The 21,088-nt window shown below is 38.4% G+C and overlaps 1 protein-coding gene across 1 annotated transcript in view; it reads left to right on the forward strand.

Annotated features, from left to right (window-relative positions):
• GABRP (gamma-aminobutyric acid type A receptor subunit pi) overlaps positions 1 to 20,104 on the forward strand; it is a 32,690-nt gene extending 12,586 nt beyond the window's left edge. Inside the window, exons 3-10 of the mRNA XM_081943868.1 lie at positions 1,003 to 1,118; positions 2,890 to 2,957; positions 7,470 to 7,687; positions 9,077 to 9,159; positions 14,245 to 14,382; positions 15,194 to 15,346; positions 16,742 to 16,935; positions 18,711 to 20,104. Of these exons, the coding sequence (XP_081799994.1) occupies positions 1,003 to 1,118; positions 2,890 to 2,957; positions 7,470 to 7,687; positions 9,077 to 9,159; positions 14,245 to 14,382; positions 15,194 to 15,346; positions 16,742 to 16,935; positions 18,711 to 19,016 (1,276 nt within the window). The 3' untranslated portion in view covers positions 19,017 to 20,104. The remainder of the gene's footprint in view (positions 1 to 1,002; positions 1,119 to 2,889; positions 2,958 to 7,469; positions 7,688 to 9,076; positions 9,160 to 14,244; positions 14,383 to 15,193; positions 15,347 to 16,741; positions 16,936 to 18,710) is intronic.
• The last annotated feature ends 984 nt before the right edge of the window (positions 20,105 to 21,088 follow it).

Here is a 21,088-nt window from a genome sequence, read left to right on the forward strand (position 1 = left end):
TCTATATTTAGTATTTGACAGGAGGTGAAAAGCAGGATCGCCTGGTGCGCCAATTGCATCCCCTATTGGACCGGAGCGCCCTTCGCACAGTCACTCATGCGCTTGTGACGTCCCGGCTAGACTACTGTAACGCTCTCTACATGGGGCTCCCCTTGAGATGCACCCGAAGGCTGCAGCTGGTTCAGAATGCGGCCGCGCGGGCAGTCTCGGAAGTCTCTAGCTACTCCCACGTAACACCTCTCCTGCGCGGGCTACACAGGCTACCTGTGGCTTTTCGGGTGCACTTCAAGGTGTTGACCATCATTTTTAAGGCGCTCCATGGCACAGGACCTAGTTATTTGCGTGATCGTATCCTGCCCCATACATCCCTCCGGCCGATTCGCTCACACAGAGAGGGACTCCTCCGGTTGCCGTCCACTAGACTGTGCCAGCGGGCGACGCCTAGGGGAAGGGCCTTCTCTGTGGTGGGCCCGACCCTCTGGAATGACCTTCCCCCCGACATTAGAATGACTACGGATCTCTGCTCCTTCCGCCAGAAACTTAAAACCCACCTATTCCAGCTAGCCGGCTTGGCCTAATTCCACCTATCCCACCTCAGTTCTATTTCTAAATTTTTAAGATTGGTTTTAAGGTCTGTTTTTTAATTTTTATAAATTGTACAGGGGTTGTTTAATCTGATTTTTACCTATGTGTATGATTGTTTGTATGTTTTAAATTTATTCCTGTACACCGCCCCGAGTCCCTCCGAGGAGAGGGGGTGGTCTAGAAATTTAATAAATTATTATTAAATTAAATTAGGATTGCAACTTCATAGCCAAGTCAAGAAAAATAATCTTTATTTGGTTTTATTTATTTCTTTGTTTACCATATGGCATCTACAGAGGTCATGCAATCACTGATATACACATTTCGTTTAAAGAAATCTTTATTTGGTTAATAGCCAGCACAATTTCATAGCGGATAAGCTATGCTACTACTATATTATTATTTTTTCCTTTTCAGAAAGTTTATTTTGTGTCAAAAAGTTCACAGCACTGACTATCCAGTTGCATCCTACCTCCCTGGATTTGGAAACCTTACTAAGGGATACAACAAATATCTACGGCCAAATTTTGGTGGTACGTTATTCCCATTGTTTTCAGTCAAGCAAAACAATTATTTGTCTTTGTAGAGAGAAATTATTTTCCTACTTTTCTGTAGTAGAATAACGTTAATGTTAGACTTTGGGGTGTGATTTGTTCCTAGCTAGGCTATTAATTCTTGCACATTCCTGTGCCATATGATTCATTTCAACAACTCTGTCTCAATTCTAATTTTAAAGTCAAGGAAGAACCTGGAAAAGTTGTTGAAGTGAATGTTTATATTAGCGAGAAGATTTTGATTCTGAATACATTCTTAATATAGAATACATTCGGAAAAATGTATTGCAGTCTAATGCTTAGATCACCTCTCCGCTTAAAAAGTACTTTGAACTGATTGGCAACTGCAACTTTTGCAACCCTGGTGCTCTCAAATTGTTTGGACATCAAATGCCATAATTTCCAGGCCATACAGCTGGATAGCCCCAGACTGGAGACAACTGGGCTAGGTATGGGGGCATCAGCACTTCTGTTTAGTCACATAGTATGGGAAGGCTGGGTAAAGTTTTTAGAACCATCTTCCATAATTCTGACAATTTTTCTTAATGTGCACATATAACCAGATTATGCTGTCAGGCCTGTAGCCATCTTTTCTTTTGGATCTTTGGCCTGCCACACTTTCTATTATTCTACTATGTATTTTCTATTGTGGGAAAATGGGAGGGGGGATTGTAAGGAGTTACATACTATGTAGCCATAACAAAATTCTTTCTAGAAAGCTAAGGTCATCCTTTGTCTCTGCACCTCTGCACCTGACCAGAACTGGATGAGTGGAACTGCCAGCATGGCAGTGGGAGATTGGACCATGTGATGGACTTGTGGGTGTGGGGGCAAGATCTTGAACTTTCAACTGGGTGGGGAAAACCGGGAATTTTTCAGATTCAGGTTTTCCCAGATGTGCCAACATGGCTCTCTTAATAAATTGGAACTTTGAGCAATACTTTGCCTTGGACTCTGATTTACTTTTGGATGCTATTTGGAACCCTGGCATATGTATTATTTGGGTTCAGTGGTTCAGAAAAAGAAAAGAACAAATGATGCCCATTTAGTACAAGTTCCTTTTGTCCTCAAATGGATACAGGATGTAGAATCTGGTCCATTGGACCAGAAGTTTTATTAATGATTGCTCTTTAGGGGTGGGAAGAACTTTATCTTTGCCTGACATTTAGGGCTCAATCCAGTCACCAATTCTCATTTCATTTCCCCAACTCTCAGCTGTAGAGTCAGAGACATGTTTCTATAAGATTCTGATATTTATTCATGAAAATATAGCTCTGTGGATGTATCCTTCCAGGTGTTCTGTGCGCAGATAAACACATCCATGCATTAGGGACATATACCTTTGGTCAATGTAAGGAGCCATATGTTGACCTCTGCTGTGCTGCAGGGGATTATCAGGGAAAGTGAAATCATAGATATGGTTCAGTAGTGGAATTCAAATAATTTAACAACCAGTTCTCTGCCCTAATGATTTCTTCCAGCAATCAGTTTACCAAATTGCTCAGAAACTTAATAGCCAGTTCTTCTGAAGTGGTGCGAAATGGCTGAATCCCACCACTGGTTTAGGTTACCTAAAGGCATTTCTATATGCTAGGATGCTGCTTTTGGGCTCCCTTATTGTTCTTCTTGTTCCCTGATTTCTCACTGAAATCAGTGTCTGTTATTGGAGACGGGTGAGAAACATCTGCTGAGTTTCTATGTATGCAACAAGAAATATAATTTTGCTACTATAATGCTTTTCATTTCCTAGGGAAACCTGTGACAATAGCAATGACCCTTGACGTTGCAAGTATTTCCAGCATTTCAGAAAGTGATATGGTAAGCAAATAATCCCTGCCGCGCACATAAGGAAATAGAACTGTATAGTATACTACTGCAGCTTTGAGAATATAAAGTCCCTTAGACTGCTAACATTTTGCAATCCAGATTGACCCAGAATTAAGTTTCAGTGTGTGTTCACTGATGCTCTCTCTCTAGTAAGTGTACTTAGCACTGCAGAAGTACAGCTTGAAAGTAATTTCATGGCTTTAATAACATTTTTTAAATTCCCTCCTTTTAAAAAAAATAATATTGGGCATTTGTATCACTGGTAGAGGGAGCATTTAAGTGAACTTGGTTAGAATAGAATAACAGAGTTGGAAGGGACTTTGAAGGTCTTCTAATCCAAGGTTTTGCTTCACATTCTGGATTTGTGAATCACACTTCATTCTACCATGAGGAACCTTTTCCCCCAACATCTCAGTGGAATTGATGTATATTCAGAGTGGAGATTGTAATGCAGTGGTGGGTTCCTACCAGTTTGGGCCAGTTTGGGTGAAATGGTAGTGGTTTGGTGGCCTGGTTCGCTGGAACCCTGAACTGGTTCTCCGGGCAGCGCTACAGGTGCCACCATCTTGTTTTTTGGTTCTGCGCATACATAGAACAATTTTAATCGCACCAACTGAGCATGTGTGCACGGGGCGCACCCGAGCAAACCGGCAGTAGTGCCTGCCGGAACCCACCCCTCTTGTGATGTAACAGGTCAGGTAAAACAGTTGGCTAAAGTCTCTCAATTGTCTGAAGAACTGCTACTGATTAATTGTCAGAGTATGAATATTCATAGACTGGAATAGGCAACAGATAAGCCAATGGGGACTGTTTGGATAGACATGGCAACAGGTCAGCCAATGGGGACTGTTTGGAAACTGAAACAGTATTTGCTGTGTGAGCAACAAGGAGACATCAATGAACCTGGGTGTGGCTTAGCTCTGTAGCTCTGAGTCTGTGCTGAGGTAATCTGCTGCTCTGAATCTGAGCTAATCTGCTGCTCTGAACTGAATCTGTTCTCTCCCTCTGCTTGTGTTTTGCTTGTATTTACTACCACATTGGAAAATCTGCTTTTGGTATTGTATATTTACTTCATGTGTTATATTATATGTAAAGAGAAGTTAATAAATCCTGCTGAATCAGTTACCTCTGTTTGGTTTCTGGATGTGATTGCTGCAACAAACTCTGATATTAATTATGCATGAAAATTTATTTTTATGATAGAGGAACAATGGGATATCAGTGTTGCTTTAGGGCTCAATCAAGCCCCCTCTAGCTGTAACTCGATGGCGATTCACTAGCCATTCTTGAGGGACATATCTGCATCTCCTTTGTCTCATCCCCAACCCACAACTGAAGCCACACGTCTTTCTCTTTCGCTGATTAAGTGTTAAGTGTTGTCTTCTCTCACTTTCTACCACAAACCCTGCCACGTTCATTACTGTGTGTTTAGTAATAACTAGGGGGTGATTATTCAGGTGTCGGCATCTCCTTAGCTCTCCTGGACTGTTACAAGCAGTCTTCCGCCCTCTCATGCTGGCGATTTCCCTCTATGACTTGTTTTAATTTCAGCAGCAGATGCAACAGGTGCTAAGTACAGGTTGAGCATTTGTTAAGACAAAGGCATTAGGTGGGTGGGGATTGCACCACTTGATTCACAAATGGGGGGGAAAAGCAAGTTAGGCAGAGATTCCCATCTATTCATGGTTTAATTTTTTTATCTCTCTCAAACCTCCCCCCCCCCCCACAACAGGAATGTGATTGGAAAATGTACCAATCACTTTCTGTAAATTTTTAACGGTAGCACTGCTCACAAAAAGAATAGAAATTGGCTTCGAGGATAGAGAAAAGATATTTTATTGCTCTAACCACTGCCGAGTTGGTGCAGTGGTTAGAGTGCAGCATTGCAGGCTACTTCAGCTGACTGCTAGTTGCCTCCAATTTGGCAGTTCAAATCTCACTAGGCTCAAGGTTGACTCAGCCTTCCATCCTTCCGAGGACTCAGGTTGTTGGGGGCAATAGGCTGACTCTGTAAACTGCTTAGAGAGGGCTGTAAAAGCACTACAAAGCGGTATATAAGTCTAAGTGCTATTGCTCGTGCTATTTATTGCTGCCCCATGGACCAGAGGAAAACAAATGTTTGTCCTCGTAAGAAAAGGTGTGCTCTACTTGCTTCTTTAGCCTGGGGGATATGACTTCTTCCACTCTTTTTTTTCCTGCATAACCCTTGTTTAGTCATATACCAATTTATTATATACAATCAATCATGAAAACTTCATCCATAAAGCATTACATTGTTTAGTGAAAACCTTAATTGACACCTGTTGTGTGTATCTGTGCACCAACATGTAGACTCGGGAAGGAAAGTATTTTTTCTGCCCCAAGTCTTTTTCCTGGGAGTATCTTAGAGTTACCTTTCATCCTACATCTTCTATATCTGTTTATGAAGCGGCTGTTATTGTCACTAGTTTGCAGCTTTACCATTATTTCATTGCTAATTTGTTTATGATTTAGTTTGGAGTGTGTGACATCCAGAGCAGAACAGTTCCATGAAGCAAAATGGTCAACACTTTCAGATTTGAAATGTTGAAAAGTATGTTCGCAAAGCCAAATGGTCTGGAGATGAGGCTGACACAGACATTGGAAGAATCTAGAGCCAATAGCCTTGCCCTTAAAACACCACATTTTTCTGCCTAAAGACAGTGCCAAGTAGAAAGGTGTGATCTAATGAGGTTTTGAACATCCTGGTAACATTAAATCGCTTGACATAATCTTTCATGAAGCTAACTTTTCTGATATACCAAAGCTATTAATCAACAAATGTTTTCTGCATCCACTAGTGATTCTTATTGTATATCATGTGTATTGTCCAGGTCTCATGTGGAACATTATATAAATGGGCTCTAGGTCTAGATAAATAATTGAGGTATAAATGGCTCGGGGGAGGGGGGTTCACCGTCATTGCAAGGCTTAATAATTCATTGCTTTGAAATGCATAACGGTGAATCCTCTTAGTCATTTAGGTGAACAGGTTTTCTTTCTCACAGCACCAAGATAAAGTCCACACGCTGAATGCTTTTTCTTTATGCAAACATACATATAATGTGAGTGTGCATAAGTGTGTATTTTATTGACATTTAAAAATTATAATTGATTTCCCCCCCCAAATCCTTATAATCAGTAATGGTTATTTACAGGTTTATGTGTAAATATTTGTGACTATTACCTAATGATCTACCATTTTAATATTTTATTCATGTTTTGTGGTACTTGGTATTGTATGAAATTTTGGTTTCTGACCATAGATAAATATTATTTTTGTATTAAATCTGTACAAAAACAATTGTACAGCAAAGGAAAGTATTAAAGGCAAAAAGATAACAAAACTATATGTAAACAAACACAAACCAAACACAAAAGAAAAATACTAATATATTCAAAAGAAACAAAAGATTTAACAAAAAAAATCAATATATAAAAATATAAAACAAATTGTCATAGGTATTCTACAATTTTAAAGCCTTAATTCATACGAAGTAATCCATACACATCATTAAAATTCCATTTTCGAACAATAATTTGACCCTAGATCATAAACTTGTAAAATAATCTAGTGAATTTTTTCAGCCAGTACTGACGTAAAATGATATTTGAATGTTTCATATTTGACTTGATATATGATGACCTAAAAATGTAGGCAGACAAAAAGATTCACCCACACCCAGATTGTATCTGCCTGAAAGGTATGAATTTAAACAATTTTGGGTAGTTATGGAATGGTATTCATGGCCTGGAACAGTACATGTGAAACTCTTAGCCCACTAAAACCTGTTTTTTAAACAGAATCTGCATAATTATCTATCTGCATAATTATCTATCAGGAATCATCTATCAATGATTCCTATAGAGTGCAAGCAGTTAACCTCTTATGCCCCTTCCAACTCAATAATCCTATGGACAGAAAAAGAAAGAAAGAAAGAAAGAAAGAATATAGAGCAATTTGAGAACTACATGGTTCAGCATGGGTACCAGAGGTGGTATTCAGCAGGTTCTGACCAGTTCTGGAGAACCAGTAGTGGAAATTTTGAGTAGTTCGGAGAACCGGTAAATTCTACCTCTGATCAGCCCCGCCCCCATCTATTGTCTGCCTACCGAGTCCCAGCTGATTGGGCGGAAATGGGGATTTTGCAATAAACTTCCCCTGGAATGGGGAGGGAATGGAGATTTTACAGTATCCTTCCCTGCCACACCCAGCAAGCCACACCACGCCCACCAAGCCACGCCACGCTCACCGAGACACACCACGCCCACCAAGCCATGCCCACAGAACTGGTAATAAAAATTTTCGAATCCCACCACTAATGGATACTTATAAATACTGCTTATTAAGACAAGGGCCAGAATTAGTTAAATATTAAGTGTTAATTTTGGAGAAAATGGTGAAACCATTATTTGTTGAAAGACCTTGTTTGGTAAATTTTATATAAATTACAAAAATTATAGACTTGATTCTCATCCTTCTAGGACTATACTGCCACAATATATTTGCGACAACGCTGGACAGATCCCCGTCTGGTTTTTCAGGGAAACCGAAGTTTTACTCTGGATGCCCGGCTGGTGAAATATCTGTGGGTACCTGACACATATATTGTGGAGTCAAAAAGGTCTTTCTTACATGAAGTTACAGCAGAGAATCGGCTTATACGGTTGTTCTCCAATGGGACAGTCTTGTATGCTTTGCGGTAAGTCTTGCTTGCCTTCTGATACACCAGTTTTGCAGAAGGGTCAGTAAACTGATGTTTAGTCCAGTAAGATGGAGAACTGGTGGGCTGCAGAGGTGGTATTCAGCCAGTTCTGACCGGTTCTGGCAAACCAGTAACGGAAATCTTGAGTAGTTCGGAAAACCGGCAAATACCACATCTGACTGACTCTGCCCCTATCTGCCCTCCTGGGACTCGGGAGGCAGTGAGTCTTGGGACTCACTGCCTCCCGAGTCCCAGCTGATCAGTTTCTCAGCTAGGTCTTCTTTTGTTGCCCTGCACAGGAGAACGGAGCTGGAAAGCAGGTTAGTGGGGTGGAGAGGGAATGGAGATTTTACAGTATCCTTTCCTTGGAGTGGGGAGGGAATGGGGATTTTGCAGTATCCTTCCCCTGCCACACTCACCAAGCCTCACCCACCAAGCCAGGCCACGTCTACAGAACCATAGTAAAAAAAATTTGAATCCCACCACTGTTGGGCTGGTTGGAAAAATGTGGTTCAACTAACTTTCAAAGAGGTTAATCTTCCCCTAAAGGATCAAGTTTGAAGCTCCATCTTTGATATTAGAACTACAATGTTCTTTTACATGGAGTGCTTTGCAACAGCTCAGGCTGGCATGTTGGCATCCAGGTCCTACCTGGGTAATGAAGGCTTGATTTCCATGATCTTACATCTTCTCATCTAGATTACTGCAGTCAATACTAGTGATGGCAAACCTTTTGGGGCTCAGCATGTCAAAAACTCCTAACTTGATTCTTTCACCCATCCACTACACCCTCCAAATAAAAAAAGAAGCAATTCATATTCATTTCTATATAAAAATATGGGCCAACCATGTGTATGATCTCTAGGATCTGTTGTGTGGCACTTATGTGAAGGCTGAGCTAGAGCACACTCCATTCTCACACAACCTCAATCAGTTTGTGTCTAATGGAGTAATATCTGGGTCCTCTTATTTTTGTAAGTGAAGCTATTCTAGACGCACCCTAACCACCAAAAGAAAATCCCAAAGGTGCTTTTCCCAAAAGGCAACTGGACTCTTGTTTTTTTTTCTTTGAAAATGTTTTGCTTCTCATCTGAGAAGTTTCTTCAGTTCTAACTTAGGACTGAAGAAGCTTCTTGGATGAAAAGTGAAATATGTTCAAAGAAAAACCAGGAAAGTCCAGTTGCCTTTTGGAAAAAGCACCTTTGGGACAACCATGATCTGGATGATTGAGAAACTCCATAAACGTCAAAGCTTAATTTGCAGCCAGTGTATGTATTAAAACAGTTGCTTGATCTTTAAAGGAGAAACATTGCCACCTATGGACTACTATGAAGAATACAGATGCCCATAATAATAAATACCTATGTGGCTTCTCTCCTTCTGCAGAATCACCACCACTGTTGCATGTAACATGGATCTGTCCAAATATCCACTGGATACACAGACTTGTAAGCTGCAGATGGAAAGCTGTAAGTACGTCACTCAAGAGGAAAGTGAACATTTTTTCCTCCTATCTGGTCTCAGTTTGTTAATGCATAATTAGACCATCAATTTGAACATCTCATTTGTATTTTTGACTGTAAAGGTTTCTACTCATCCTTTTAAATATGGAATTATTTAATTCATGCTAATGTTACAGGAAAAACATGGGAAGAACAGTGCCATATTCAGCTAGACAGTCCGACATCTCAACTTTACAGCAATCTTTATGCATTCAAAATTCATGGATGGGCTGATTATGTGTTGGAATAGTCTAGATTAGTGGACTTGAATTTTAGGATGTCTAGAGGGTTTCCTTTCTTTGTAGCTGCCTAGATGACTTCTAATTTATTATCTTAGTTCTTTTAACTATAATCAAGTAAGCATCTGGAAACAGTGTCTCTTTCTTTAATGCAAACTTTATTGTACCTGAGCATTACATTTTAAAAATTATTTATTTATTAGAAAATTTATATCACCGACTATTCGCACATGGCAACTCAAGACATAAAAACAGGGATATAAAAATACCATCTACAAAAAATGAAACCAATCAAAGAAAATAATAAAATAATATAATAGCTCCAAACCCCTTGTCCCAGCAACAACACATCACACAAGCCATTTTAATGGGCTCCATCTTGCTCTGGGTTCCCCAGGCCTGCTGGCAGAACCAGGTTTTAAGTGCCTTCTGGAAGAGTGTTAGAGTGGGACATTTGCTGATCTCTACCTAAAAACAAGCTGAATGGGGGTTGGGTGGGGGGGTGCCTCTTTTGTTTTATGTCATTCCATATTTTTCAGCTTCTTGAGGTCTTGAAAGCCTACTTCAGAAAATGTGACAGATGTGGCACTAGACTTCTATCTTCAGAGTGACATTTCTTGATTTTAGATGAGGGCATTCAATGCACTTTTACTATCATTGTTACAGTTTTACAAAACACAGCCCTAGTTCTTCCCTGTTCAGAGCTACTATTATGGGAGCAAGTTCTCAAGAATTGCCACCACAGCATTTTGGGATATAATGAAGAGCATTGATTGATGCGGAAAATTAAAAAGCCTTCTGCTTCTATAATATACTGGTTTGAAAAATGTCTTCCATTTCGGTCAAATAATCCTCATGTGGTCAGCATCAATGTAACACTCATGACCCATTGTAGGATCTGCAATTGAAATAAAACAGCATGTAAGGAAGTAAGGAAATATCCGAAGGAATTCAAGTGTAATGAAGGAAATTTTGTCATTCCACATCAAAATAACTCAACAATTGTTAGGGTAAAGGAAGGTTAGGCAAATGAGCAGCCACCATTCTTGGAGGGGCTTCAAACCATCATCTATATCTATTTATCAATTGGCCTCTTACTTTGACATAGTTAATTGGTAGTTCAATTAGGGTTCAGCTCAGACAGTAATTTGGATGTAGAAATAGAAATAGAAATTTAATTTGTTAGCCGCACACTCTCCGCAAGGGACTCGGAATGTGACTTCAGTGATGGATTGGGACATTTCTGTGACCTGTGACTCAGGTGAGATACAGGATAAATCTATTTCTGGTAAATCCTTCTAAAAAAGATTTAACTTCCTTTGGGATCAAATATAAGTGTACCAAAGATATTTGGAGGTCTTTTCTATTGTTAACACCTGTATTTCTAGATTCACACCATTTATTGTACTTGATCTGTACTGAAGGACCTTTATTGACAGAAGTGGTACATACTCAGTGTCAGAGCTAGATTAGAACTTCTAGTCACCAGAACACTGGTTAGCATTGATCTAAAGCAATTTCTCTCGTGATTTGGGGAGTTTCGAAATCCTTTAACTCACTTTAGTATGGCATTTTTAAAAAACTGAACAAGGAAGATGGAGCAAATCTTGTCAGCTTTTACTTTAACCTTTGAAATTTCAAACTTGGTGCATGTGCAAGAACATTTCCTTAGAAGCTAGCTGCCTAACTGAGAGTGACAGTATCTTAAGAAATAGCAATAGCACTTAGACTAATCACAGTGCTTTACAGCCCTCTCTAAGGTTTACAGAATCAGCATATTGTCCCCAACAATCTGGGTCCTCATGTTACCAACCTCGGAAAGATGGAAGGCTGAGTCAACATTGAGCCCCGTCAGGATCAAACCCCAGCAGTTGGCAGAATTAGCTTGAAATGCTGCATTCTAACTACTTCACCACCATGGCTCTTAATCAGCTCAATCAATATCCAGAAAATATGCACCAGTGACTATTAAACTGACTTATTATCTGACAGGTTTTCTGCCACTAGATTGAATCTGAAATGGAATCACTTGAAATATATTACAGCATTATGCCACAAATTTTGCTCGAGAGGAGGCCATTGCTCCTGACCCCTAAACAACCCTATTCTTCTGCTGGTCTAGATTCTACATGTATTATTTATATCATTTTGGATAACAATGTTACAGCTAAATTTAAACAGACTTGCTTGAATATCATCTGTCTATTGTCTGTCTGTCTGTCCGTCTGTCCGTCCGTCCGTCCGTCCGTCCATCCATCCATCCATCCATCCATCCATCTATCCTGATCCTTAGTAGCTTTACTTGTTACATGCCACTTTTCCACGTAAGGCATTTTTTTAGCACATTTCATCCAAGTAGTATAGTTTTCCAACTTTGTTAGCATCTTTGTGACTTTGCCACTAATTTTTCCGCTTTAAATATGTCCAAAAGAGGTGGTATTTTCCTCTCTTATTTTGCATTTATTGCAGCCTTTCCCATATGGAATGGAAGTATTTTCTCATCCTCTTATCAGATTTTTTTTTAAAGGAGTCAACAATATATACCCACCTAAACTGCTTCTCTTTCCTTTCTGACATTTTCTCTGTGCTTGCTGTTTAGACACACATATGAAGCCTAAAGAACTTGAAGACTCTTTGTTCTTCTCCTTGGTAACAAGTTCAATAATTACTTAAATCTCATTATATTAAGGCCAATTTTTAGTTCTCAGCTACTAGAGTGAAGTTCCAATGGAAGTCACTATTATTTTCACATTAAAATCCTATTAGTTTGCATGATTAACTTTATTTACAATGCAAAAAATGAAAATAGTAATGATTAATTTTCTTTTTTTAATATGTAGGTGGTTTTAGCATTAAAAAAAAGATTGGCACAGAAAAGAGAAGAAATAATTGGTTCCCGTATCAAACTTTCATGCAATATTATTCTTATTAAACTATATGCTCATTGCCAACAAGAGAAGCCAGTACGATAAATGTCTAGAATTAATGCAATTTAAATATACTAAATGAACAACCTCTAGATGAAAAACAAATCATTTATTACATAGTTTCCCTAAGTAACTGCTGCTATCACTATTATGAGGTAGGCAGAAATTTTGAAAGAAAGAGATTTGGATAAATTGTACTGGGAGAATAAAAACCTCCTGTAGTATTAGATACTTGATTTAATCATGTTTGCCTAGGGTAAAACATAGTTTCTCACTGTGGGATATTCATCAGGGCTTTTTTACTGATGATATTGTCTTTTTTATTGAATGACAGATCCATACATAAATTACCAAGAAGCTAAAATATTTGCTTGTTTATTGCACTTTGATTTTAGGCGAGCTGCGTACCTCTTGGATTTTGAAATGATTTATCTCTGAGGAATGAGGGAAGGGACAGACTTGTCCCAATGTCTGAATTGGTTAGACAGTTGCATCCTAAACCTTTATTTAGTTTGCTATAGAAATAGTTCTTTTAGATTGATTGGGAATCTCATTCAAAGTATATATCTTCATTATTAAGAAGGAGAGAGAGGGGGAGGAGGGAGGGAGGGAGGGGGGAAGGAAAGAAGAAGGAAGGAAGGAAGGAAGGAAGGAAGGAAGGAAGGAAGGAAGGAAGGAAAATCCACATGACTAGGGTAACTGGCAGTCCTCTTTCTTCCCTTGTTGTTCTAGTCTAATTTTCATGGGCAGCAATCTAGCCAAGTGATTCCTTAGAGGTGCATTCCTGTAACAGCTGAAAATGAGAACTGAGCAACTTTCTGTTTATTTGCTCTGAAACAGCAAGGGTTGGAGGAGCTATTAAAGGTGTCATGCTAAATGAGGCAAGGGAAATATAGGAATCATCCTGCAAGAGATTGGCAATCAGGGAAAACTCTAGCTGGCTACCCTACAGTCCATCATAAATTAAAACTTTTGAATCACGGAAAGATATAGAAGAGCTAAAAGAACACGACAGCTCATAGAGTCCATCAGCTAGGAGGTTGAAGGAGGAGTTATTCCAAGACTCAGATTGAATGCATGAAATCTGTCTGCATTTTGTGTTTTCCATTTTTTCTATGAAATAGTGAAGAATTTTTGCTTTGAGGAATTGTGGCCCGCAGGCCGGATGCGTCATGTGCTGGCCACGCCCACCTCCGGGTTAGTGAAGGGGGAAAAAGTTGTGATATGTCATGGGATGACATGTCATCGCGAGTTTGACACCCTTGGTTTATACCTTTGAAAGTAAGTTTCACCCTAAATGCAAATATTGTTATTATTACATCTTAAACCTATAATTGGCTTGATTATTTCTCCCTTCCAATGGATAATAAGTCTGAATTAATTACCATGAGCTGGCTTGACATCAATTAGCTGCACTAGTGCAATGCTGACCGCCATTCCTCTCAAGATAAAGGCAGCATCCAAAAGTAGGAGTAGCTGAGGTGGGCTGGTGGAAGTGAGCTTCCCATCTCCCAGCTCTTCTGAATCCAATTTAAAAGGCATCTAAGTTTGTCGCATTTTTGATGTTCTGTGAAAATGCTTCTATTGCAGATGTTAATTGGCTAGATACCACCATCAATGCAGTGCCCTGATAATGAAACATCTGCAGGAAGACAAACAATCTCACAGAACATCAAAAATCCAACATCTCAATCTTGAGCCACATATATTCTCCACTTTGGTACTCGAGAAAAGACTGTGGGCATGCTTGCATGTTTTCAAGAGCATTCTTCTCATACAATTGCTAATTAGCTTGTATTCTTTTTTTGCCAATAGCAGGGATGATCCTCACCGGGTGTTCAGCTCCTTATTCAATGAACTTCTCTCCTTTTTAATGTTATCACTAGGGGGATATGATGAAAACGATGTCCGTTTCGTGTGGCTGAGGGGAAATGATTCTGTCCATGGCCTTGAGAATGTGCGACTCTCACAGTACACAGTGGAACATTTTTACACGCTTGTAACCATGTCGCGTCAAGAAACAGGTAACAAATCAGCAGTGGAAGTAAAAATGGTGTAGAGAGCAGACTTTATGACAGATCTAACTATTTTCAGTGCCCTGATCACCCCTGATGCTTTCTCTGACAAGGAGAGCTTTGCAAGTAATGTTTATATGAGGCATTTGCTGACTAAAGTAGCCTTAAAAACTGGAAGGAAAAGATACCCAATATCAACAATACAATTGAGAATGCTATAACATTGAGGAGTAGTTGATGGCACCTTATTGCCATATCTCATAATCTTGCTTCATGGTTTACTACAGTAGTCTCAAGCTTTTCTTCGCTACAGATGCCCTTTGAATACTTTTGGTGGCCATGGACCATGACCATGGACCACTAGGACTTAACTCAAGATTTAACTCATAACATTTCTTCAAGCCTTCTGTTCTAGCCTGGTTGCATGGCTGTTATGATGACAGTCTCTTAGCTATTTCTAAGTTAATTGGCTGTCATGGACATCTCAGTGTGACAGCCAAGGGTTCCTCTGGAGGATAAATGGGAGATTTGTGGAATGTTCTTCAAAACTCTCCCCTCATTTTACTCATCATTTACAAGAAGAAATCCAGTGCCAGCAAAGCCAAGGAATATGAAATAGTTCTGCTCTGCTCCCTCTGTTTCTGCAAGATACCCTGTCAAAATCATATGCTCAGCCTTTACACTTGACACTACTTTATATTATTATCATGTCACAAGGATTACTAGAGTAATCTAGTGCCTAGTGAGAAGTAGCACATCATTTCCTTCTCTGGAAGAACAGTATAAGAATGTATTCTATTTTCTTTCTTTCGTGGACCAGGCATTTATCCAAGACTGGTCCTGCAATTTGAGCTCAAGAGAAATATCCTTTATTTTATTCTGGAGACTTATGTGCCAAGCAGTCTGCTTGTCATTTTGTCTTGGGTTTCTTTCTGGATCACCCTGGATTCAGTTCCTGCACGAACATGTATTGGTGAGTGACATGAAAAAGACACACTTGTTTTATGGATGCAAAGTGACTGAGGGAAACTTTGCTTAGATAAAATCACGGATTGTGTTAAATGTAAGAATTAAAACATTACGCTACTAAAATAAACTAAATGAATAGCCACCACAATTTCACATTGGAAAGTGTCCATTTTTAAAAAAAAAATTGATGGAAAGTTGTAGATGTATTTATTATTTGACTTTGTATCTGGAGTGTAAAAAATGATAGATATTGCATGACCTGATTATTTTGATTTTGGCATGGTTTAGATGTAGAATCTCATAAGCTTATCCAACATCATTACATAGTATCTAAAAAAGCAGTGTTGGATAAAAATATAAAATGAAAATTTTAAAATATTGCATCTAAAAAAGCAGTATTGGATAAAAAATATAAAATGAAAATTTTAAAATATTGCATCTAAAAAAGCAGTATTGGATAAAAAATATAAAATGAAAATTTTAAAATATTGCATGTCAGCCTTGAAGCAACCTCAAAACATGGAACATTATGTATTTATATTTTACACTGTCTTCTAGAGATGTTCAAGTGTTTTAGAAATTCACCAGATATTTCTCAAGCAGAGGATTAGTAATAGTAGGTCAACTTTAAAGATTTTGAATTTCACAAAAGATGTGCTGCCCATCACTACATTATTGCTCACCATTAATGTTTTCAGTAATATAAAGAAAATAATGTTCTAGGATATCCTTTTCCTTCATATAAGAGTAAGATTCCAAGACCCTTTGCATTAAATTTGAAAACAAGTTGAATGTTCCTTGAAGGCTAGATGGTAGAAAGGACTGACTGAAGATGGATAGAAAGATGATAGAAACATGAAAAAAGAAAGAGAGAATGAGGAAAGAAAGAAAGGAAAGAAAGGAAAGGAAAGGAAAGGAAAGGAAAGGAAAGAAGAAAGAAAGAAAATATATTTTATTTCTTGACAATGTCACAGTTTGAATGGAGATTTTAATCCAATCCCACTTCCCCAGTGTAAATGCTGTGGGGAAAATCTATTTGGTTATATGGCTGTTTTGCAGAACCATAGGACAGCTGTCCCCTTCTTCCAAATGCAGGACATTCCTGTTTTTCCTTATTTTTTTCTTTCTGGGTCTTCATCCATTTGAGAAAAAAAATGGGGGACACGCTTTCTGCTATAATCTCATCAAAAGCTTTCAGGATTTAACAATGTGGCCCTTTAAAAAAAAAACAGAAAGCATTCTCACATATCAAAAACTTCTGGGTATTTATGATTACCCATGGCTTCTTACAAAAAGTTACCCAGGGGAGAACCATCTGTTGTGTCAAATTTCAGACAAAAACAAAATGCATTTGGTGTTCATTTTTTTGTGGTTAAAAAATACCGACTGTATTTTCCAGGTGTAACCACAGTGCTCTCAATGACAACTTTGATGATGGGGTCCCGAAAGTCAATGACAAATGCCAATGGTTTCATAAAAGCCATTGACATTTATTTGGGCATCTGCTTCAGCTTTATATTTGGGGCGTTGGTGGAATATGCAGTAGCTCATTACATCACATCACAGAAAAATTCAGCTAACGGGGCCCAAAAGGTAAACTTTGTTCAATCAGACTATGTAGTGAATAAGCACTTTCACTGAATGGATGAATGTGTGGATAGCTAGAGAGGTATATAGATAAATAATTATACATGGATTTGTTCCCTCTAGGAGTTATGTCATTAAAACAACTGGAAAGGCTGCATTCAAGCTTTAACATTAGACAGTGGATTTGTGTAGTTTGCTGGGGGGTGGGGGGTGGGGAGAGCCTGGGTTCTCCTTTCTTCCAAACCAATGGTGGGATTCAATTTTTTTTACTACCGGTTCAGTGGGTGTGGCTTGGTGGGCGTGGCTTGGTGGGCGTGGCATGGGAAGGATACTGTAAAATCTCCATTCTCTCTCCACTCCAGGGGAAGATTACTGCAAATCCCCATTTCCTCCCAATCAGCTGGGACTCAGGAGGCAGAGAATAGATCAGGGGTGGGGCCAGTCAGAGGTGGTATTTACCAGTTCTCCGAACTACTCAAAATTTCCACTACCGGTTCTCCAGAACTAGCCAGAACCTGCTGAATACCACCTCTGTTCCATACCCAGAAACAGTTCTTGAAGAAACAAGTCAGAGTAGAAGAAATGTGATTCCTCTCTTTAGTTTAGTCTGTGATCTCCCTTTGGGATCTGGAAGCCAGAGGGCTCTTCAATGCCCTTCCATTCCTTCCCCATACAAGTTGAGTAGACTAGCAGCTGGATCTTACTCCAAAGCTTTGGATGGATCATTCCTCAGCCTTGCTCATGAGCAGAGCAGTCTGGCTTAGAAGTGGAGTCCCATGGATTGTGAAGCTCAGTAGAGTAGCGAAGGTTCCTCTCCCCTCTTTACTGTCTGGTTCCAGAGTCCAAGCAGAATTAGCGAGAGGATCATGACATGTTTTTATGAGAACAAGTAAAAAATATGTTGCTTGTGGTATTACGAGAGAACTAATTTTATTCAGGTAAGGAGATTCCCAAATATATGTTTATTTTTAGAATAGTGTGATTGACTACCTAGACCAGGTATTATTATTATTATTATTTACTTTATTCATTAAATATGAAACTCAGCCAACTGAACATTCAAAAATGCATTACAAATACCAGTGACTGGTGCTAATGGTTGATACGGTTTGCTGCCAGTGTCCTAGGTATCAACCAAGTACTTTCTTAAAATATAAGATGTTCCAAGTAATGCAGTTTTTTGCAGTTCTGCTGGTGTTATTGCAGGAAGTTGCAATTTGTTGATGCATCTTGTAAAATTCTTGGACATGGTGCCAAGTGCCCCGATGACAATGGGTATCAGTGTTACATGCTTCATCCATAGCTGTGTAGTTTCGATGGCCAGGTTGCGATATTTCATTATTTTTTCTAGTCCTTTTTCTTCGACTCTGGCATCTCCTGGAACAGTGATATCAATAAACTGTACATTTTGGCCCTCTACAACCGTGATATTATTATTATTATTATTATTATTGTTGTTGTTGTTGTTGTTGTTGTTGTTGTTATTTTTATTTGTTATTATCATCATTAGTATTATTAGTATTATTATTTATTATTTTTATTTGTTATTATTATTGTTATTATTATTGTTATTATTATTTTTAGTCTCTTCTGGCCTTAGTTCTGGTAAATCAGAATTTGGCTTTTGCTAAGATTTCTATTGTTTGTTAAAATCCCAAAGTAAGGTTATGTTGGCAGCAGTCATACTAAATGTCTGTTCTTTACAACTGCTATTTTTAATTTTTAATTTACTAAGTTACAACATACCTCTGTCATCTAACTGTAACTTTGGTCTATTCTAGGCTTTTGTAAAAGATGCCACCAGAGAAACTGAAAATAAAACCACCATCGATATATTCAATACGTCACTCACTGCCAGTTTCAATCAAAAAATAAATTTTGTCTCTGTTGATAATGTCTCTTGCAACAGCTTACCCTTGAGCCCAAGGGATAAAATTCAATACATCTTGAAGAACAAACTCCAGAGACTCACCAGCTATTTCGCAATTCAAAATCCAAGCAAAATTGATTGCTATTCGAAATGGTTATTTCCTTTTTTTTTCATACTAGTCAATCTGTTCTACTGGGGCTATTACTTGATTTTCTAGAAAAGTGCCTTTTCTTTGTAGAAGAGAAACTGAAAAATGGGTCAGCACCATGGATTCAGGTTTTTACTTTCAATTTATGTTGATGTTTCCATTGATGTAGCAAATGCTGGCATTTTGTTATGAAAGGGAAATGAAAGAATCTGTCAACAAGAGGCTTGGGTAGATGGCTTGTCTGTTTTGATTCCCCCCCTCCCACATGCCAAAATGTGTCTGCACTATCATATTTTGGATATGGTCCAAAGTATAATGTCCTTACCTTTAGGTAGAGAAGAGCAAGAGCCACAAACTGTGGGCCAGGAATAATACAGCTTTTTAAATATTCCTCTCCACATGTAGGTTAAGCACCAATGAAGATTTGTTTCGGATTAAAGGTCATAGGATTGTTTTAGCAAACATAGTAAAACCTAATACAAACTAAGCTAAAAGCAAATGAGAGGTACAGGAAAGAAAAAAAGAAAAGAAAAAAAAGCAACAAAGACAACAATAAAGAAATGGCTTTCAAACTTAATTTCACTGAAGATAATCTAATATAATTTTTCACCATCTTTTAGAATTACAAATAAAAAATCAATTTCTTCCAATGGCCTAACTTTTATCTATATTTTTCCTTTTGTCAGTTGTATATTATTTTAAGCTCATAAGTCTGTTTAAAAATTCATTAAATCCAAAGAAAATAAACTCACCAGTAGTCAAATTAAGCTCACTGTTTTGAAGGTCTTTAATATCCATAAGGTAGTAAGATTAAACATTTCCAAATGTGACTAGAAATAAGTTGGCTGATTATTAATTTCCTGAAATGACCAAATATAGTTTCCAGTTTGGTCTTGTGGGAACGTTTGGTTGTATATCAGTTTCTCTAACAGGTGTTTACTCTGTGATTGGTTCATAATAACATTTTATTGAATCATTTCTCTACAATCCATTGTGAAGATCAAAAGTGTCTATTTGAAAATCATCCACTACGTAAAGTGCAACATTCAGGAAAAACATCCCAAAATAGAGTTGCTAAGTAAGATGATTAAACACATGTTCTAATAATGACAAGTGACTTTGTATATACCCTGTCATTTATGTTATATAAAATGTAAAGTGGATTTTTTTTTTAAAAAAGCAACAATACTTGTTCTTTACATTGCTTCTTTCCAAACTCAAATGCCATTTTTCTTCTTTGTTCACCAAAGTAAACCTCTTTAAATGTTATCAGCATAGTTCATTTCATATTTATATACTAATAGTTGACTTTTCATTGTCAGGAAGGCTCCATACAAAACACTGTCAGAAAGGCGCCCTACACAACAGACCAAAATAAAAAATGCTGAACAGTTCTATGCCTAATAATAGAACCATGGAAATAGAAAGGACTACTAAGGCCATCAAATTCAACTCTCTATAGCTAAGGAAGCAGCAGATAAATGGAAAGGTTTCACCTACTAATGTGAAACTCATGCAATTTTTATGGTAACTACAACCTGCGCTAACAGCAGATCCATCCATGTCATGCATTCAGGGGGAATACATAAGAGTCAATAAAGACTCCAAAGACCTAATCTGCATAAATCAAAGCTGTGTCAATCACAATACCATTAAAGTTCTGTCACTGGCTTAATATCTTGTACATTATAAAGGTCTTTGGATTGGTTAGAAAAAGACTTGGGGACAAAAAACATTCTGAGTCCCCAGCCCACTGTTATCACTGCCATACAAACCTACCAGCTTGCTAGCACAGAGTAATTGAGATAACAATGTCCAGATGAGCAGAATATAAAGCATAGCTTTCCATTTTCTATTGGTCCGTCTACTCCAAAGTTACAGGGGTGGTTGAGTGATTAAGAACTAGGATCAGGGAGAATTTCAGCCATAGAAGTTCACTGTTCGACTTTGGGCATGCCCCCTTTCTTTCTCTACGAACCCATCCTACTTCAGGGTGGTGGTTGTGGGGAACAACTGCAGGAGGGAGTTCTATGTAAGGTGAACTTAAGCTCCTAGATCAGCAGTCCCCAAACTCTTCAGCTGATCAACCCCTTCATGAAGTTTCAGATTGTCCATCAACCTCAAAATATTTATTACATGAA

This window comes from Natrix helvetica (genome assembly GCF_964273705.1).
Source record: "Natrix helvetica genome assembly, chromosome: 2".
NCBI lineage: Eukaryota > Metazoa > Chordata > Lepidosauria > Squamata > Natricidae > Natrix > Natrix helvetica.